Here is a 21,302-nt window from a genome sequence, read left to right as displayed (position 1 = left end):
AATTAAAAAGATGATCACAAATTGGTTGAAAGAAATCATACAAAGATTGATTTATTATTAATTTGTCATTATGAAATCCGCATTTCATTACTCAGGCAAAACAGAGACACAGAACACAATATATACATATTGAGTGTTGTTACATCCCTCATCCAGTTTGACACGAAATATACTCACATAGAGTACCACATAACACAAATATAAATAGTCGAAAAATAAACTACTTCAAAGAAACGCAAATATTCCAAATTCTGCCAAACACAGAGGTGTGTTAGCTCTCCATGTCTCAGGTCCGTTGACCATACTACTATCACAGTGAGCATCTTCGCACCGAGGCATTCCTCCCAGGTATGAATTGGTCCAAGAGGGCTTGGACCAAGTTCATCCTATTCCCATCCTCTGTGGCTTCGGTGGGACTAAAGAGACGAAAAGAGGTGGACGGCCTCTTCATAAGGCGCTGCGTTAGCGTGGGTTCTCACATCCACTCCAGGGAATGTGTCCTCCACGTCACGGAAAACAAGGTGACCGGTCTCTCTCTTCAGTCACTGCCCCTCTGGCTCCAATCCGATTCCCCAGCGCTGGCCGTTCAGAGGCGGGCTCTTCGGGGGCTCCGAGGTCACTCTGGCCGTCGGGGGCGTGCAGGTCGTCCTGCGCCGTGGACAGGTCTCGACTGGCTCGGTTGGCTCGTGGCACCGGCGGGCCTATATGAGGCGTCCCCATGAACGGCCGATAGGTGTCCACCGCTGGGTTGATAGCGGACGGTGGTCTCTGGGGCTCTGTCGGCCCGGTGAACGGTCGGTACGTGTCCACGTCTGCGTCCCCTTCCATGCTGAGCTCCTTCTTCAGCAGGTGTGTGTAAACCATGGTGTCCTCAATGGAGGCGTAGACGTGGTACTCGTCGTCCTCACCGGGCAGGTTGCTCACCCCGGGACGGAAGATGGCCCCGGCGGGGTTGTAGACGGACACTTGATTGCGACTTAGCTCCTTCTTCTTCTTCCTGAGAACATTGGAGATAAACAGATAGATTAATAGATGAATAGATGAATAGAAGTGAGTCGATTTTAATGAGTCCCTTTAAAAAACAACGCAAAAAAACAACAGTCTAAACTGGGATATTCTTATAAAATATATACAATTTATAAAATTGTAATTAAAATAAATTCATGGATTTTGGAAGGATGCGAATATATATTGTGTAATTAATTATTTACAAATCGTTAACGATGCAACGTTGCCGACGCCATATTGGCCACTTGGGGGCTCACCTGATGACCACACAGACCACGGCCAACACAACAGCAGCGATCACCAGCAGGACTGACACCACGCTCGCGATGACGGTCAGCAGGAAGTCTGCGCATCACCGAACAAGAACAAAACACTCATGAAACCCTTGCTCTACCAAAATAATAATCTCTCTCTCTCTCTCTCTCTCTCTCTCTCTCTCTCTCTCTCTCTCTCTCTCTCTCTCTCTCTCTCTCTCTCTCTCTCTCTCTCTCTCTCCAGTCCTACACAACTAATTTCAAGCCCCTTCATTCAAATTCCACTTTGTGACTCTGGGATCTCTCGAATGCATTCGCGTGCTTTGCTTACTCCTGCTCTTGCCCAGCGTCATCTTGGTGAGCATGCTGAACTTTCCGCTCTCCATCATGCAGTTGGATATGTTCAGGTAGAAGGAGCCGGGGACGTCCACCTGTTCTTCCGCCTCCTCGTCCTCCCGCCGGCTGTACATCTCCTCGGCCGAGTCCAGCAAGCGGATGCGGATGCTGGTGTGGCGGTTGCTGCACTTGGGCTGGCTGAGGTTGACGAACACTAGGTGGGCCTCCTGCTTGGCGGGCACCCTGACGATCCAGGAGATGCTGGAGTACGACTGCATGCCCTTCGGCCAGCCGGGGCTGGCCAGGAGGGTGGGCTCGCTTCCCTTCGGCGCCAGGGTGAATATGTAGTCCTCTGGGGCGACGCGCGGCGCAAAGAACGAGAGAACCACGGATCAAACCTCAAATTCGATTCAATTCGATTATATTTGCACAGCCCATAATCACCGTTACAGTCTCGAAGAGGCTTAACAGGCCAAATATTGATGACACCCCCTTGACCCCAATACCAATCAAAGGAGGCTGTATACACCAGTGTATCAGTCGTACTATACCAGCATACACCAGCCTAGTCAGTCAAATGTGACCCACTGGCGCAGTACACTTAAAGGCCTCACCTGTGATCTCCTCCTTGAAGTGCGCCCCCAGCCGAGACTGGCGCGTGGAGGGCTGGACCCCCCTCCGGCTCGCCCGGTCGACGGAGGCCGTGACGGACACGTTGGAGCGGAACTGGACGCTCTGGATGGGCCCCCCGGGGCAGAAGGTTCCGAGGGGCGTGCCGCCGCCGTCCTCGGCGACGGCGAGCGTCAGACTGCCGTTGCAGGGCCGGCCGGGGAGCGACCGTTTGAGTCCGTCGCCGGGGCTGAGGACCTCCGTGCTGCCCCTGGCCGGGTGAACCAGGGACCAGGTGACGCTCCTCAGGGGGGCCGGGAGACAGGGGGGCAGGGAGGGGACGTCCAGGGGGAAGGGCTCCCTGAAGTGGGCCTCTAAACTAGGGCCTAAAAAAAAAAAAAAGTTTGGTTCCTGTTGGTTGTCAGTTGAGTTCATGGGTAGGTAGAGAATTTATTTTATTTTTTTATTTTATTTTTTCCAGCGGCAGCGAATGATAGGTAGGTTGTTTTCATTTAAAAATGAGAAAATTCGCTCATCCTTGTACAGAATGAAGAGGTGCTGTACCAAAACGTAATTATAGTTTGCATCAAAAAATTATTATTATTATTTTTTTTTTTTTATAAAGCTCATAAAATAATTTGGGTCGCACATAAATTGACAGGGTCGGTCGGAAACCGGAACCAAACAAAAAAATGTTTTAGGCCTAGGGCATTCTGGGAAAGACGAAAACACACACGACGGTTTCACGGTCACTGAAAGATTGAGGATAATGATTGAATTGTTGTTTAATCTTTTTTTTCTTCTTTTTTTTTTATTACAGCTAAAATGTCCAAGTGTGACAGTGTTGTTCCGGTTAGCAGTCTAGCATTTCTGGAATGCACAGATAATAGTCTGGTAGATACTAGCACTCGTCACTTATCAGCTAGTCGAAAAAAAAAAATGAGTTGCCTGAAGAAACCTCAGTGTGCGGCACTCTGTGGCGTCTTCGCTGTACTCATGCCGAATACAAGGACCGCATAACAACCAGTGCTGCTCAACAGGTTTCAGGAAAGGTACAATAGTCCAGTTAATCATAAGGGTGGACACTGCTGACGAAAAACTACTGGTTGGCTGGCTCTATAGCAACAAAGGAGGTTTACCAAGCTGAAGTTAAGCGTCTATATTTACTCAGAGCTACAGCTGGTGATAAACACATGCTTTTAATGGGGATGTCTACCATACCAAAATATAGAATCCGATCTATCGTACGCTTTGAACACAACAATACTGTGCTGGTTTCAGTACTTTATCGTCTGTTCTTTAGGAGGGTTAAATCACACAATGAGGTTATTGATCCATTTACATGACTCAAAATGTACTCACCGATGACTCTGTTGGCCGTGACCCAAACGTCGGCTGGAGAACAGTCCTGGAAAGACAGTTGTGCAACCCCGTATGACGGAACCAGGATGGTCCCCGTGGCCACGGAGTTCATGGTCATCAGACACTCAGGTCGGAGCTTCTTAAGGTTCAGGGAAAGACCCTGTCCAGTCGTCAGGTTCACAGAACACAACACTACAAATAGAAATGTCAACATTGAAAAACACACTCAATAAGAACAGTTGGAAAAATCAATAATGCGCACAGACAGTGACCTGTATCTACCCTTTATTTTCTTCCCTTGTTGCTTGCCTAAACATGAATTGTCTATCTACAGCCGAGTTACAACACGCACACATGACTCAGGGGTTAGCACATCTCGGGAGCTCCCTGAAGTTCTGAGCGTAATGCGTAATCTTTCCAAAAGTTTCCCCACCATTACTCGGATATCCAAATGCAAGTTTACGTAGTTTAAAAACCAACAGGGGGAAGTCTGGTATTAACTTAGTGGGCTGTGTTCTTACAGGATGGGATATCTAGAGGAAAAAGCAATGTCTATGTCTCATTTGACACTCCCAACAGAGTGTATTGTCAATAGTGATGTGTTTTTTCTTGCCCCTTCAGAGGGTGAAGAGGGTTGCCTAATGTGTGTGGATACCTTTGAGAATGGAACTGGTATTAGGGGAAAAAGAATAAAATAGAGTGTCATATGTTTTACTAGGGATGGGACTCAATAAAACAAGAATACATTACAGAAAGGGAACACTAGTGTAAAACAAACTTGCAACTTCCAATAAAATATTTTCATGCAACGTTTCGTTGCTAGACTTCAGGCAAATGGTTTATGACAGTTAATCAGGGAGTGGCTGTAAACCTGCAAGCAATCCCATTCCCCGCGTGCATTGGGAAGGCCTAAAAACCCTGCACTAAAATAAATACAGACGTCATAACTTTTAATAATAGTTATGGCACCAGATTAGCACTAATGATATACAAGCAGACCGGTATATCAGGAATGATACAACAATACACCAGTATACATACAGCTGTATATCAGGAATTATTTATATCAGGAACGATATACAAGTACAGCAGTACACTAGTAGCCTATATCACAAATTATATACCATTACACCAGTAAAGAACAGTAAATCAGTACGATATACCAATACACCTGTATAAAACAGTACATCATTAATGATATACCAGAGTACATAAGTATATCAAGAATGATACACCAGTTTACACCAGTATATCAGTAATGATACAGCAGTACACCAGTATACCAGTCATATTATACCAGCATACACCAGTATACACCAGCATATCAGTAACGATTCACCAGTCCCCCCACCCGGTTCCCCAGTAATGATAAAACCAGAAGTCCCCCGTACACCGGTAACACCCCACCCCCAGCCTGAAGCCACGCACAGACACACAGACCTGGCTTGCCGGTGGGCGTCGCGGTCACTCTGAGGTGGAGGGACAGACCGCGGGGGCTGCGGCGGGTGCGGCCCGTCTCGCAGTTCTTCAGGGTCATGGTGAAGTTGTGCTTCTCCCGGGCCGGCCGGGGGTCCGACAGCCCGAGGATGGCCCTCCCGCCTTCGACGTACACCCCGGCGGTCCCCTTCTTCCGGCAGGCCGGCTCCGTGTGGTTCACCACCTGGACCGCGGCGCTGTGCCTCCCGGGCAACTGGATCTCCCACTGGACCAGGTCATCGGCGGGGAAGCTCTGAGGGTAGTTCGGGGAGAGCAGGTCCACCGGCGACGACGAGGTCCCCTTCGGCAGGACCACTTTGATTTTGGCGAGGGCTGAAAGGAGGGCAGAAATCAAGGGTATTGTTCCGTTGAACGGCAGGAGATTTTTGATCCCCATGAAATCCATCTGAACCAATTTTTTTTCTCACATTTCATAAACCTATAAACATATCAAATCTGGCAACACGCTCACATTTTATCTCTTCCCCGACTGAAACATGGAAGGGTCCCGCTCGCAGTGGTTCCCCGGCGGGCACGTGCACGGCGAAGGATCCCTGGTTCAGCACCTGGGCTTGGCTGATTGGGCCGTCCTTGCAGTACCTCCCGATGGCCACTCTCCCCACCGCCTGCAGTGTGTAGGTGTTCTTGTCTGGGCACGCTTGTGACGGATGGATCTGTCTCAGACCGGTCCCGGTGAAGTCTATCAGAAAGGCTTTGGGTGCTGCCGCCATCAGGGTCCAAACGTAGGTGCGGTTGAACCCCAATAGTCCACTAGGTTCCTCCATGGTGATATTTCCATTGCAGGATTGTTTCGTGCATTCTACAGAGCACAATTACCATGGCAACAACAAAGAGAGTGTTCAAAGACGGGATCAAATATTGTGAGTATTCAGCGCCAATGGATAATATGATCGCATCGTTACATAACGCAACCATCCGTTCCATTGTGTTCAGTGACGCATCCTAAACCGATGCTTACCTATATTCCGACGAACTTCCAAGTGGATCACGTCTTGCAGTTTGGAGCAGTGGAAATCCACTATGACAGAGGCCGGTCCTTGTAGCAGAACCGATGCCTGGCATGTTTGTTTCCGACCCTCCTTAACGCACACAAGGCATTCTGGCTGTCTGCCATCATTACTATTACTAAAGTTGTAGCTAGTGCCCCCGTCAAGGCTGAAAGGGATTATCCAGACCCCTGCATAGAACGGACACACATTAATAATAAATAATAATTTATCAGTTTTCTATATATCGCTTTCCTAAGTAGGCTACTAAAAGACGCTTTACACATAAGAAATTAATACATTCAGGCAGTAAAGACAATCAAACAAAAGGGAAAAAATAAACAACACCCCAACAATAGGCAACACATTAAGAGAGCGGGAGAGAGTGGAAGATGGTGGAGGATGATTTTAATAATTAATAAACATGTCCTGTATGTTAGGGTTAACTTAACTTCTACATAAAAGGATGGACTTCCATGTGAATGGCGGTGACTTGTTTCTTGTGATTTTGTGTCCTACACATTTTCACCATGGGTTTTGATAGGAAATAGTTTGTTTTCCCATTCAGAGCATGTTTGTAATTGCAGGACAGAGCTGTGCTGGGAGAGATTAGACTATGCACACAATCACCTTTATGTACCCACTCCAGTACAAACAGTGGCCTGTATACACACACAAACACACACACACACACACACACACACACACACACACACACACACACACACACACACACACACACACACACACACACACACACACACACACACACACCAACGATTTAATCCTCTCCTCAACGGGCATCTCTCAACTAGATACAGATACGTTTCCCAGGCGAAATGTGTAGAGTCCAGGTTTAAAATGGATCACACATCGGATCACATGTTAACATTCGGCGTTCATTCAACCAATAGGTATAGGTAAAAAAACAAACAAACATGTGGATACACACAGACACACACCCACACCCATACCTCTTCATTATTGAGATAGCATAACAGCAGAAACGTATCCAGAACTCCAACACGCTTCACGCTCTCCCTCGTAATAATGTCATAGAGCAACCACCCAGTCAGAGGTGGACGTGACTTACCTGACACATTGAGAATCGCAGCTGTGAGTAGGAGCATCCCTACGGCCCGTCGGAGCGCGGATGAGACCATGGTCGAACAACAGGTGGTGGTAAGTCGAAGCCCCTGGAAAGTTGCGGTTGTATTTCATGATGGAAGAAAATTCATAGCGACGAAAATGATGGCCACGCGCTGTTGATTATTCGCCAACTGCCTGCCTACTTCCTGTAGTTGGACACCACACCTCTTCCAGGTAAGGCGGGGCACCAGGCCCCGTTTCACGCTCCATACCATCCCTTAGTAGCCTGCCGTCTCTAAATTCAGAACAGGCCTATGCATATACGAATGTGTATAAAGTAGGCCTAGTAGTAGGCTACCGCCATTTAAATCTGTCTTTAGCAACTAATTTCTTTTTATCAAAAATGTTTTACGAAAACTTTCCACGCTTAGTCCAATAATTGCCTCCAAATGAATGAATGGATTGGAGACATTTCTAACAAAAACCGACCAGTAGGCCGCAATGAAAGCCATGTGTTCCATGCAAATAACTAAGACTTCCTTGCTGTCTTAAAATGCAATTATTACTTTTTATAGCGTTATTACTATGTCACACAGACACACAGACACACAGACACACAGACACACACACACACACACACACACACACACACACTGCATTTTAATTTGGAAATAAGAGTATATGAAACTGAGAAGATATTGTAAATATTATATTTTATTTTCATTATAGTAATCGTAACATAAATACAACTGATCACTTTTCTTAAGTTGAACTTGATATTATAAATCGGACAATATAAATGTTGGCATCATCTCTATCGTTAGAAACCTTTTATATTCTGAGAATATGTTAAGAATATACTTTTAAACCTTACATGTGTATTTTGAAGTCGACTAAATAAGTTATATCATATGACAGCACAGTTTAAAGAACATTTTCTATGTAAAAATCCTATCCCTAAATATAAGCCTAAAAGTAAAATAATCTATAAAGTTCCAAAACTATACAGAGTTTTAGGATAAAAGTTAGCACGGTTACGCTGACCTACAAAAAGGCCTACACGGGTTAAAAACAAACACACCTAGGCAATAGACAATGCTCCATTATTACAGGAGCTCACCTTGAGGTCTAGCGGCTAAATCTAAACCAAACCCCAGTTGGCTTAACGTATTACAAACCTCCGCTGGAATGGCTACAAACAGTATAGGCAGCACAGGCTTTTTATCCAGAAGAAAAAAGAAGAAAAAAAAAATTGAATTATCTCGGCCGTCTCTGCTCCATCCCATTGGGCAAAAACCCTGCAATGATGGGCACTGGCCATATGAGAGCAGCAACGCTCCACACAATGATGACCAGGGTCATAAAGCACGCCACCAGCGTCGACTCGATGGGCTTTCGGTTGAGCCTCCAACTTTTGTCCCCCTTGAGTTCATCCAGGCTAAAATCCACGCAGCAGAAATTGATCGAGTCCCCAGTCCCCTGCTGGCCCCTCGACCTTCCCTGACCGAACCTCCTGTACCGGGAGAGACCGCAGCCCACGCACAGCCTCAGCTCCTGCTGCCCACCGGTTACGCCGAGGTGCTCGATCACCACCGGCGACATGGCCCTGTTGAAGGAAGCCGAGAAAAAAGCCCTTCCGTGGTTGTTTGTGGTGTATATGAACACGTCGCACTGGAACCCGAAGTTGCTGTCCCAGCGAGCCACCAGCGAGGTGGGCAGGAGCCGCTGGACGCTCACGTTGCATTGAGACGGGGTCTGGAGGGAGCCGTCCGACGACGAGGCTTCGCTGTCCTCCACCGCGGATCTCTTGGAGTAGTGAACGTCGACCTCCAGGTTGGCCAGGAACCTGTTCGTCGAGTTGACGGGCGGCAGGAGCAGGTCTTCGTCGCTCCAGCCGTGGCATAGCTGGAGCAGCCCGGCCACGGCGGTCAATGCCCGCAGAAGGGTCGGCGGCGAGAGGTTCAGCATGGCATTGGGCGCGTCTCTGCCCGGTGCATGGTGTTCTGGGCAGCCGGGGACGTGTTCTAGCCGAGCGCCCTGGTTATCCTCTCCGGTGGGGATGGGGAACCAGATCCGTAGTCGTACTGTAGTCCCGCTGTAGAGCCGTAGACCGCAACCAGATCACACGAAATATAAGTAGCGGACTGGGTCCTACTGTAGTCCTGGTGGGAGAGCTGTGCACACACCGGCACCGACCACTAGAAATAGTAAAGTCACTCAGGTTTCTACTCCTCCAGTGCTTTTGGGGGGCTCAGTGCTTGAAGTAGGCTACCTTGATGACATCTTCTTCTCAATCGTCTCGTGTTGTAGGGCGGGAAGATGTAAGGCATATTTCGGGTTGTCCTCGCCAAGCGCGACCCCCCCGCGCTCAAACCCTTGCGTCGTCAGTGCTGTGAACGTTGAGCACGAGAGCTTGCAGTCAGGAGTGGCGGGAGAAAGATCCACCTGCGCGGGGACACGCCGCGCGTTTCCAACTGCGCGCGCGGCTCCCGTTGCCTGTTCGGGGATGCAGAGCAATAACAATACAAGTTGAGCCACATGAGATTTAAAGCAGTAGGAGGACTACAAGTCTCGTTTTAAAATACTTTGATAGCGTATTGTAATGTGCATTATGCGGAAAATTGTAATGATTGACAATAACCCCCCCAAAAATTAATAAGGATTAGGCTGGTACAATTTATTATTAAAAAACATGTTTTTCAATGTCAATAATTTGTCTAAAACTGTGCCACGGTGTTCATAATCTCTTAACATTGAGGTGTTTAACATTACACAACTCCTATTCCAACAAATTGCCATTTCACTCGTCTTCTTTTGCTTGAGGTCATTTTGGGTTGAATAGATATCTGTAAACTAATAGAAGGTCTTATTGCGGTATCAGCACTTTCAGTTTCCCAAGATGTGGTCCATAATTGTTACCCGCAGCTTTATATTGCGTAATGAGATATTAAGTCTTAATTCTGTGGTTTTTTGTAAATGTCACCTCAGGCTGTGTGTGTGTGTGATTGTCCGTGTTTGTGCTCGTTTGTCTGAGTGGGTGAGTGTGTTTGTGCGTGCGCATGTGCGCACACGTGTGTGAGAGTGTATGTGTGTGTGTTTGGGGGGGGGGGGGGGGGGGGGGGGGGGGGGGGGGGGGGGGGGGGGGGGGGGGGGGGGGGGGGGGGGGGGGGGGGGAGATGCATCAATAATCAACCATCAGGATTACAAGAGCTTTAACGTAACTACTAAACTACTTTGTTAGTTTAGTGCCCCCCCCGCCCCCCCCCCCCCCCCCCCCCCCCCCCCCCCCCACACAACCCCTCATTTTTGTTGGCACAATTATCAAATGGTTGTTTCTTAACACAATTACATCCGGGGACGCAGCTGCAGTTCCTTTCTTCCTGAGAGCTTCTAATAAAACCCGTTGTAGTGGCACACACACACACACCTGGTCTTGTGTGGAACCTCCTGCTGCCCCAAACCTCCTCCCCTACATGCGTCACTCTGGTCCCTGTTTTGCATTAATTAAATTATGCTTTCACAAATCTATCGAGGCTGAGGTCAATGGAATCAAGCCCAAGCTGAAACCTAACCAAGAGGCCACGACTGCCCTGCTGTCGAGTGGGCGATAGTCTGAGCTGCCGAACGTCCGTTGTTTACACCTGCCTTCCTGATATACCGATGTTAGCAGAACACACAGATGCACACTGAATATTCCCAGCTGGGGTTTCCATATTATCCTGCCTTCCTACTAAACGTTTTGGGGATCCCCAAATCGTATTTAAGCGTAATCCCTTATAATCCCCTGACACAACGCTAGTAGGAAAGTAAAGCAGCCCACGTTCACAAAGCACATTTTCATCATTGGGAATAGTCAGTTGAAAGAACATAATCAGCTGATTCATGTGGGGATAAATAACCATTAGCTATTCTGTTCAATCTTCATCAGAGAATACGAACGCCGGCACTTACATAAGCAGTTTTTAAGTCCCCCTATATAATGATGTGATTTACTCCAGTGCTGCCTGAGCGCATTTGATGTGAGGGGCCAGCTGACTGAAAAGGCGCTGATGACTTAGTGTCATTAGAATACGTCTCCTTCTCTGGTCTCTTTTACGGGGTGAGGCCCCTTTCCTGTCCTCTCCAGACATCCTACGTTCACCCCAACACTCCCAGCCGTTTCCACTGGCACCTCCTCCGCACAAGATTCTCTTGAGGCAATCTGCGGGTGAACCGCAAAAAATGTAAATGACTTCCATGTTCATTATGCTATAAAAATGTAAATTGCTTCAGTGCCAAAATGCAAATGTCAAAGAGATAAAAGTCTCTTGTGCCAAAGGAGAATATATAAAATATTTGTTCCCTAAAAATGTGTCTCTTACAACCAAGAAGAAACGTTGTTAGTGTTCTCTAGCGATCAAGCCGAGCACACACTATTAACGCTGTCTTCATTAGAGCTAGAGTCTGGGATGGCCGTGTCCACTCGGTTTCTCCGTGTACTTATTTTTTCTTTGTCTTATGTGACTGGTGCGCGTCCATCTCTGACTCCATTAATCTTTTTTTATGCCTTTAGGCCTAACTAAGCGCTCCCTGGGCTCATCACCACGGTAACCAAACCGGCTCTTCAGTTCAACCAAGTTGAGGAAGAGTTACATGTGAAGTGGGGAAGATATTTCTCTGGAGATCAGCATCTTGTTATTTGGTTTGTTTATTTGTTAATCGTATCACTGCTGTTGGTGGATATGGTTTGTATTTGCTTGTCATCTTTTCACATTAGTCAAATTTTAATCACTTGTTTTATTAACTGTTGCCTTATTTTGTGTTAGAATCATATATAAGGGTCCAACCATGTTTCTAAAGGATGGTCAGCTTCACACAATGAATGTAAGCTGAAGTATATTTTAATTAGTTGCAAAGAATCGGTAGCTTTCATGTGGTTCTCTGCTATAAATTATGCAGTACTAATGAGACAAAAACCAGACACAAAGCAGGCAACTACTAGGCCATAGGCCATCCCATTTCAGCCATAGCAATGCCGAACATCGCAAGCGTTTTTATGTGTCAACGAGTGGTGACAAAAGTAGAAATCTTAGTAACATGCACAAAGATAAGGTTTCCTAAATGCTTGTTCAGTGAAGGGACACAACCGTTCTGAATGGCTGTTCTCCCAAACCAAGAGGAATACAAGTTCTGCGGATCATCAAATGTAACAAAAATAAAAGGACGATTTTGAAACCGATGCAATATAAAGAACGGCTGCTAAACTTATGAGTGATTCATTCGGACCCTGAAGCACCAGCCTCAACGAATCATCAGACTCGGCGATACTGCGTGTCGTTTTGTTTCTGTGGGCCCTCCCCTGGAAGATATCAATGACCTCCCCACAAAAAGCCTGGAGCAGCTGCCCATGTGAAACGTCATGGGCACTAACAGGGTTACCTGCCCCCTTTGAACGACAGTTCGAGGAAAACCAATGACGGGAGGTGCAGAAAGCATACGAGACAGCTCCACGGCCGGGCACGAGGAAACGGAGGAGGTGTGAAGATTGAATCCTGAATCTGCTTGAATCTGTGGATGAGGATTTATATCATGCACAACAATCTCTCAAGAGGGGCACCCTTGAACAGGTCAGGACAAGCGAGATCTTACACTCCCCCCACCCCCCAAGCACCCCTCCACCCCAACCTTATTGTCTTATACACTTTGCCGTGCAGTTTGTCATCTGAAGGTCTGGCCAGGGAAATGTTATCGTGTTCTGCGACCCGCTGAAAGGGAATGATCACGGCGGGCATTTTGTCGTTGCGGAAATTGGAAGTTGCAGGGAAGAACAGGAATGGGATGTAAAGTGTGTGTGTGTGTGTGTGTGTGTGTGTGTGTGTGTGTGTGTGTGTGTGTGTGTGTGTGTGTGTGTGTGTGTGTGTGTGTGTGTGTGTGTGTGTGTGTGTGTGTGTGTGTGTGTGTGTGTGTGTGTGTGTGTGGGGGGGGTTTGGGGGAGGAAAGTTGCTCAGGGAAGGAGGGGATACTGATCCCAGATCCCTGAAAACACAGCAGTCCTGTTACCATCTCTGTAGAGCTATGGCTCTAGAAAAACATTGCTTCAGCGTAATCAAAGTGAATGCCAGTGAACCAACATTCTGGCAGTGGGTTCGCTTATCAGAGGTAGGCCTGTCCTGAAAGGCTGAAAAGAGTGATATCCAGACAGCAAAGACGCCTTATCAGCAAGCCGGAATGAGCATTTTTCCTAAGCTATTGTTGTGTGTTATTTATTGAATTATTTTATTGCATTTGGGTTAGACACACTGACAGCAGTAAATAACAAATTTGACAGAAAAGTCCAAAAGTAATTTGTCAGCAGAGCATCACAAATCGTACAATATTGAAACAGTTCGAGGTCACGTTTGACTGTTTTTTATTTATTATGAAGTGGTTATTGTGAGGGTAGGATTATATGTGATTCTCTTTCTGTAATCTTGATTGTTCATCAAGTCCCATTTCCACATTCACTTATACAATCAAGGCTTGATGTAAAACCTTTTGATAATAATTAACCTTATTCATAAAAATTAAATAATGGTGCACAGCTCTGTAATTCACCCAGCACTTCATCAGATGTTTATTGAATCGCTCAGATCTAATCACAAAGGAACACAATATAATAATAGTAATAATGACAGCTCTTTGACATTTGTGTCCTGGCCAAGTCAGGAAGCAGCAACATGACGTTTCCCACAGACGACAATCAACAATTCAATTTGCCCAATAAATACAAATGTCCACGGATCTCACATCATCATTGGACATTGAGGATGTGCTCATTTGCCACACGGCTCGGCAGTCCCATTTCTATGTATTCCAGTTGCAAGGAATCTGTATTTAGCTTCATTCCTGCCCTCTGTACACACTTTGGGGATGGTCAGCTGGACATGATCCTGGGACTAGGTTTGGTTAAATGTACGAACTACCTACGTACGTTTAACGCTACATTATTTAAACAAGGGATTGAAAGATTTCAATATTTTAATCAGAACCCCGGGGTGTAACGCCTTGTCTTTGTAGGTGTTGATTTCATTCATGAGGACATGAAGCACTTTGAATGGATGCAATCCAGTGGTACTGGTAGCAACTTGCCTCTGGGGACAAGGTTTCATGTTCATCAAGGTGCGCACACCGCCCTCTCCGCGACCCTGCGTCTCCGTACTCTGTGCTCTCTGTGATGAACCAGGAGAGTCAGTGTCTCGATCGCGTCCAAACTCATTTCCCTCTCCCCTTCCTCCTCTCAGCCACATCCTGCCCGGGGCGCCAGCTCCTCTGACTCTGATGTATGACCGAGAAACTCAGCCCCCAGTTTAGCTCGCTTACGTCAGTGGGAGAAGCTTTCCTCCGTGCACACCCACACAATCACGCACACACACACCAACACACCCACGCATGCATGCATTGCACACACACACACGCACGCACGCACGCACGCACACACGCATGCACGCACGCACGCACGCGCGCACACACACACACACACACACACACACACACACACGCACACACACACACACACACACACACACACACACACACACACACACACACACACACACACAGACAGCATCAGTTTAACTTCTGGATCTTAATCTCTTATCTATCTATATCTATATCTATTTATTTATAATGTATTTCTGTGTAATGTAATGCATATATATATGATAGATGCAATTATATATGTATGTATATATTATATATATATACATACATTATATTATATATATATATATATATATATATATATATATATATATATATATATATATATATATATATATATATATATAGATAGATATAGATAGATATAGATAGATATAGATAGATATAGATATAGATATAGATATAATGAATGTATATATAGATGTATAGAGATATCTTAACAGATAATATGTATTACATTTGAAACATCAATTCGCAGGCGTACCCATTGTCATTGGAGGCGCGATTGATAAAGTTGTTTTAAAAAACAAGATGGCGCCGCCCATACTGAATTCGTGAGCACCGAGAGCAGGTCATCTCAATGAATAAACTGTTGGATAAGTGACTCTTTGTGCGACATCTTTATGAAATATCACACATACAGCATATATAAACCAGGCAACTTGGAGGAACAGTGAGTTGCTACTTGCTACTTGACTATACATGTTGTACGTTCCCTGTGCGGACACTAGCATCTGGTGTTGATAAGGTGATTGCTATAGACAAGTCAAATAAATAGGGTTGATAATGGCATTATTCTTGTTGCATTAATGTTCTATTAAGAATAGATAATAGTTTTTCTGTCAATCAGGGTGGACTAAAATGCGCTGTAATATGAGCCTATCATTTAAAAGTAAAATGAATGGAATTTGCGGTTAGAAACATTTCCTTGTCATCGGATGTCATCTCGTCATGATCTGTCAGACTTGGTTATTGTAAATAATGTTGAACATTCCCATTCATGGACAACCGGTGATGTAGATCCCCTTTGGTTGGCTTCTATCTGCCTTGGGTTTGATTAATGCTCAATCTGGGAACCTGGTCATCTGACAAATTATACGCAGACCCCATAGTTCCAAGGTCCTGACCCATTGCTTCCGATATTGTGTGGGAAGTAGAAGGCTATTTTGGCTAGTTTATTTCACCTTCACTTAAATTAAGTATAAGGCACGGGTAGTAAACAGGTAAAACTCTTCAACTGAAGAGGGAAACCCTAAGGTCATTGCTGACTGGGGACTTAGTGGGACTACACTTCAAATATACATATGGCTGGAGTCATATTTTAATTTACCTGCCATGTAAAATGAACAAGCGTTGCCATGCGAGCCGCAGAGTGGTTCTCAGTGCTGGAGAATTGTAACTTTTTGTGCTTGGATTAGTCAGCTAATACAAGCTGTCAGTGGGTGAGGAGTTGGAGCGGTCCACACTATGGTTCAGTCACGCTAGTGATGATGCATTTTACAATTTTCGACATATTAAAAATGATGGACAGACAAAGATCCTTGGTTTAGTCATACTTGTTGTTTTGCAGCCAAAGATGCTATGTGGATGTCTTTTCAAAGTGTGTCTGTGTATGATTATTGTGTGTGCATACCATTTTGCGGTTATGAAACACAAATTACAGTAAAATTACAGAATAATATGCATATATTTAAACATATCATACATATTTATCCAGAGTTGTTTACACCAATGATGGCTAGACCTGTTGTTGTTTTCCTAGAGGGAGAGAGAGGGAGGGAGGGGGTGGAGAGAGAGCCTTTAATTCAAGCTGGGGTTGTGAAGATAAAACAAGACATTAATTGAGTGACAGTCTGCTCTTCTCTTTTATATATATATATATATATATATATATGTGTGTGTGTGTGTGTGTGTGTGTGTGTGTGTGTCTGTGTGTGTGTGTGTGTGTGTGTTTGTGCAAGACAGTGAGAGATATAGGATATATGCATGCTGATTGGTTTAACAGCACACACAATGATTAGGATGATTTGCCCTCGGAGGGCTCAAATATAGTGTTTAAAAGGTGTTACAGCTGGAGGCTGTTGAGGGATGACTTCAAGGAGCACTCTAACTTTATTTCTTTGTAAACTCACCTTTTTAATGGTGAGTAGAAGTAAAGAATGAGATTTGATTTAATCAGAACATACATTATTAATTTAATTATTTCCTTGGCTTGGAACACTTTGGAACACTGGCTATTTGCAGAAAACATGCAATGTGCCTAGATTAATCACCTAAAACAAACTACAGGGGTAGCAGCACACAACTCAGATTTACCCTACAGACTTCTGTACGGACTGGTTCAAACTAGTTGAAAACCAACTGTCAGCGACTTACACAGAAAACCATGTAGTGGGCCATCTGCGATTCGTTTTCTTTCTTCAAAGTTTTGGGATCCAGGCCTATTTGAGGTTTAAAACCACAACAAAAATGTTGGGCTTGCCCAAGCCAAGAAAGCTGGCTTTCGTTAACATCTGTTCCAACATCAAGGGCGTTTCCCTATCCACGTTAAAGGACGAATTCATTGCTGAACACAAAAGCGCCATAACCCTCATCTGATCTCCCCTGCCTGTTGTGGTACTCAGGTGGCCTGAATCATGCACATGATGTCCGCGTGCAGCCTGGCCCTGCGTCCCCTCGCTCGGTCTCACCAGCTGGGCCGGCTGAGCTGCGTTCTCCAGAGGGCTTGGCACCGCGTGCGGTTCCCCGGCGTCCGCACGCTCTTCAGCGAGACGGGGCTGTGGGAGAAGGACTATCGAGCGGAGACGCGGCGCAAAGTGGAGCAATGGTGGCACCCACGCATCATGGAGCAGTGGAGGAGGGACCTGCCTCAGGAGGTGAACATGCTCAGCCGTCATATTACTCCTATTGTTGTTGTGTTAATATTGCTATTATTATTATTAATATTTTTTTATTCTTATTTGAGCTATGTAGTCATTTAGTAGCTGCTTTTATCCAAAGCATGGCATTCTTCATACATGTCAGTTGAGCGCAGGTATGGGGTAGACGTCGGTCGTACACACGCTTGGATAACATGCCCGTTCTGGTCGAGTACTGCACGCAGAATTCTGGTGTAGCACCCATCCAGAGACTTCTGTAGGGTGGGAATCGGGGTCCATCTTTCCCAGCAGTAAAGGAGAACGGACTCCACGGTGGCAGGGTTTGTACATCGATCCTTTCAGCTGGAGGTCTAAAACCTCTAGCCAACACAAGACTGAGGAGTCTGATCTGTTCAAGTCATTGGCCTTTTTAGATTTTGTTGAAAAGGATAAAGTGAAGCTAAAGCATCCTCAGGCCTTATATTATGCATCCTTCTCCCAGATCTGTGTTTAGGGACCTTAATCCACTGCGAGGACCTTTAGCCTCATCTGATCATGAAGCAATCTAATGAGAATCTCACATTGTGTCTCCCAGGCCTGAATGTAATTCCAGGGACATGCTAACATTAATCAGGGAGACTAATGACAGCCTCTGTGCTAAATCATTTATAAATGACTTATAAGTTAGGGTTTAAGTAATAATTATAGGGCTAGACAGAGTAGCTTCCTGCTGCAGTCGTCAGTGTGTTTCCACGGAAGGTCTGTTGTGTGACAATAGTCTGGCGTCAGGCTGTGTTATTATAGTCTGGCCATTAAACGGATCATCGTCTCTGAAAGTTATTTCCTTTTGTTGACTTCAGCTGATGAATGGAGATCCAAGGGTCTTCAATCTATAAATGATTTTATCAAACTTGACAACTTTGTTTGAAAAAAAAAATGCATTTTTCCTCGAAGTCTGCACAGGTGCAGGAACAAATAGATTTAACAGTTTTATTTCCTTTTTATTTTCATTTAAGACCTATTTCATAAAAAAGACAAATGTTTTTAACCGTTCTGGTAACATTTTAGGAAAACACTTCCACTCTGATTGGCATGTCACGTGTTTACAATACAAATGGGATCATTAAACACTGAATAACCTACGATCACATGGGAAACAATCTGCAACACTCAGCGGTGCTCAGTATTCGTTTTCGCTGTCCCTCTCCGATCTCATTTTTCGCTAAAATGCCCTTCTCACCCCAGGAAGGACATAACACCAACCGTACGATATATCATGTTCACATTTAGCGTCAGTCACAAGATGAAGCACCCTGGTGTTCCCACACTTTTTGTTCTGCTGGGAGCACACCGTCCCATTTCTGGAAACTGCTGATCCACACTGCTTGTAGCCAAAGAACGTTCTGGAGAGCTCACACTAGCCGGCAGTTATTTTTCATTTCGTTCAGTTGTTTGACCGAGTTAACTTAGTCGAGTAAACTTGTTGTAGATAGCGGTGTGGGAAAACGTTGGTGTAGAAATTGGTGTCTAATCTGAAAACACATGTGCTTTGCTCAGGGCAGGAAGAAGTTCTATGTCCTCTCCATGTTCCCGTACCCGTCGGGGAGGCTGCACATGGGACACGTGCGCGTGTACACCATCAGCGACGTCCTCGGCCACTTTCAGAGGATGAGAGGCCATGAGGTGAGGCTTGCTTCATTATCGGGGCTGAAGGTTTTTCCATGTTACCACCGCAGACTTGATTAGTCACCACCACGGAATTTATTAGTCCCCACCACTGACTTTATAATTCATCACCATGGACTTGGGAGTTACCACCTCTGACTTTATTAGTCATCACCATAGACTTGTGAGTTACCACCTCTGACTTTATTAGCCATCACCATAGACTTGTGAGTTACCACCTCTGACTTTATTAGTCATCACCACAGACTTTATTATTTATCACCACTGACTTTATTATTCCCAAACACTGACTTTATTATTCACCACCACTGAATTTATTATTTACCTCCACTGACTTTATTGTTTACCACCACTGACTTTATTGTCCACCACCCCTGACTTACCGCTGGCTTTATTATTTACCAACACTGCCTTTATTAGTCACCACCAAAGACTTGATTAGTTAGTTACCATCACGAATATGAATGAAACAACGAGCCATCAGTTGATGGCAGTATAACCAGTGAGTGCGCAGAGGATTTCATTGGATTCAGGTTGTTGAATCAATCCCACAGACTAGATACAGGCCTTGGTTGCGAGTTGTGTGTTGTTCATACATCCAAAGGTTCATTCTGTTGGCACTGTGTCTTTTTGTCTCGCAAGAATTTACACACGTTTGCATTTTACCCTGACGGTCATGTTCGAGCTCAGCTGTGCAAACGCTATTTCAATTCGGTGTGTGGGAGATTCAAGGCAGCGCGGCCCACGTTGTTCTCTTCATGTGGTGCTCGGTGCGAAGCTGCCACCTGGATTATCACAGCTCAGATGTTTATTGACGTTTTCTGTCGTCCTCACAAAGCCTGTGCCGTCTTTTGAAAGGAGTGTTTCCATCCGCAAGAGGCTGGTGCGAGGCGCCGCTGCCCGTTTACGGCAGCGCTGGAAAGAAAAGGAACAAAGGCTGTAGATTACTTCATTATGTATAGGTTATGATTTGACCTATAGCATTGTAAAGTCACCGATAGATTACATTTTCAAGTAACCCATAGGTTACACCATCATTTAATTGGTTACATTATAATGTAACATATTACATTATAATATATTATTAAGTAAAAATGTACAATTTTACCCGTAGGTTACAGTGCAGCCTATAGGTGACATTATAACTATAAGATTGAGGGTGCATCGAGCTGGTGTGGAACGTAAATTGCATCGCCACAGTCTTAAAGTATGATACAGAGGTAGGGTACACTGCTGTCTTCAACTATCTTAATTTTGCGGAACATTTGGGCCTGTTTGATACAAAATAAAAATTGTCAATTGCATCCAGATGGTAACCTACCACATCCATAATCAGTAAACAACAAAATTTATTATTTTTGAAAATAAACATTAATTATTGAAATGCGGGATAATTTAATTTGGAAAATTATAGTTATGTAAATTAACAAGGAGAGGGGTTGTGATAATGGAGTGAATTAATTAAAATTAATTAATTTCGATTGAGATAACTGTCGCCGGTCGTCATTCACTCTATCTCACTCTAATAACAAAACGCCAAAAAAGAGAAAAAAGGGATCGTAACCGCTTTCCCCGTGAAACTCATCAGCACAGCGACGCAATTCACCGCAGGACCAAGCCTTTTCTACATGTCGCACGATCAGTCGCAGATGTCTGATCCAGGGGGCACAAACGAGACCCTGCAGAGACCCCACGCAGCAGAGAACAGCTGAAGCTCAACCAACCAGCACACATAAAAAAAAAAAGGAGCAGGCATCCCGCCTGCTCCTGGAACCGCTCCTCTGGCAGCGCCGGCTGGACTTCCTGACTTCCTTTGGCCGGAGCTGCCCATCACGGCTGCTCTCCATGGGCCTCCTGAGTGGTTGAACTGAGCTCTGATGAGCCGTGTTGTTATCCCCCCCCCTCCCTCCCCCCTTTTGAAGTCTTCTGGATCAGGGCCTTCAGACCGCGGGCCTTCAGGGCGGTCTGACAGGGCCGTCAGACCGCCGTCTAAAGACGGAGCTGTGAGCCCAGCGTGTGAGGTGTTTGGGTCGGGACCCGGGTTTGAGTGTAAAGGGTGTGTTTTCGCTAGCCGAGCGTCCCGCGCACCGCGTGTCAGCCCGTGTTTACACCTCCCTTCCGCTTGGCCTCTGCCGCCGCCGCCGCCTCATCCGTCTTTG

The 21,302-nt window shown here is 45.5% G+C and overlaps 3 protein-coding genes across 3 annotated transcripts in view; 1 reads left to right on the top strand and 2 right to left on the bottom strand.

Moving 5' to 3' along the window:
* Positions 1-21: 21 nt before the first annotated feature.
* Positions 22-7,363, bottom strand: cdcp1a (CUB domain containing protein 1a). The gene is made up of 9 exons (XM_030359511.1): positions 7,146-7,363; positions 6,025-6,243; positions 5,518-5,865; positions 5,010-5,378; positions 3,570-3,761; positions 2,213-2,593; positions 1,594-1,950; positions 1,266-1,353; positions 22-997 (listed from the first exon to the last, which is right to left on the bottom strand). The coding sequence occupies exons 1-9, from the start codon at positions 7,213-7,215 to the stop codon at positions 508-510; spliced, it is 2,514 nt and encodes an 837-aa protein (XP_030215371.1). The 5' UTR covers positions 7,216-7,363; the 3' UTR covers positions 22-507.
* A 474-nt stretch (positions 7,364-7,837) lies between these two features.
* On the bottom strand, positions 7,838-9,638 carry tmem158 (transmembrane protein 158). Its single transcript, XM_030359808.1, has one exon. It carries the CDS (start codon positions 9,107-9,109, stop codon positions 8,399-8,401), a length of 711 nt encoding a protein of 236 aa, XP_030215668.1. The 5' UTR covers positions 9,110-9,638; the 3' UTR covers positions 7,838-8,398.
* A 5,490-nt stretch (positions 9,639-15,128) lies between these two features.
* Positions 15,129-21,302, top strand: part of lars2 (leucyl-tRNA synthetase 2, mitochondrial) — a gene marked incomplete in the record, with an annotated part of 27,786 nt that continues 21,612 nt past the window's right edge. The window contains 3 exon segments of the mRNA XM_030358510.1: positions 15,129-15,347; positions 17,224-17,475; positions 19,015-19,140. Coding sequence (XP_030214370.1) covers positions 17,236-17,475; positions 19,015-19,140 — 366 coding nt within the window.

This window comes from Gadus morhua, chromosome 6 (genome assembly GCF_902167405.1).
Source record: "Gadus morhua chromosome 6, gadMor3.0, whole genome shotgun sequence".
NCBI classification, from domain to species: domain Eukaryota; kingdom Metazoa; phylum Chordata; class Actinopteri; order Gadiformes; family Gadidae; genus Gadus; species Gadus morhua.
The sequence above is the reverse complement of the archived record's forward strand: the minus strand, read 5'-3'. Positions and strand labels throughout refer to the sequence as shown.

What these genes read in the sequence shown, in the direction of transcription:
- cdcp1a (XM_030359511.1), bottom strand. Translation starts at nt 7,215, where the DNA reads ATGGTCTCATCCGCGCTCCGACGGGCCGTAGGGATGCTCCTACTCACA. An exon ending in GGAAGTTCGTCGGAATATAG is followed by an intron (nt 5,866 to 6,024) that starts GTAAGCATCGGT and finishes TGTGCTCTGTAG; the next exon opens with AATGCACGAAACAATCCTGC. An exon ending in GACGCTGGGCAAGAGCAGGA is followed by an intron (nt 1,354 to 1,593) that starts GTAAGCAAAGCA and finishes GGTGATGCGCAG; the next exon opens with ACTTCCTGCTGACCGTCATC.
- tmem158 (XM_030359808.1), bottom strand. Translation starts at nt 9,109, where the DNA reads ATGCTGAACCTCTCGCCGCCGACCCTTCTGCGGGCATTGACCGCCGTG.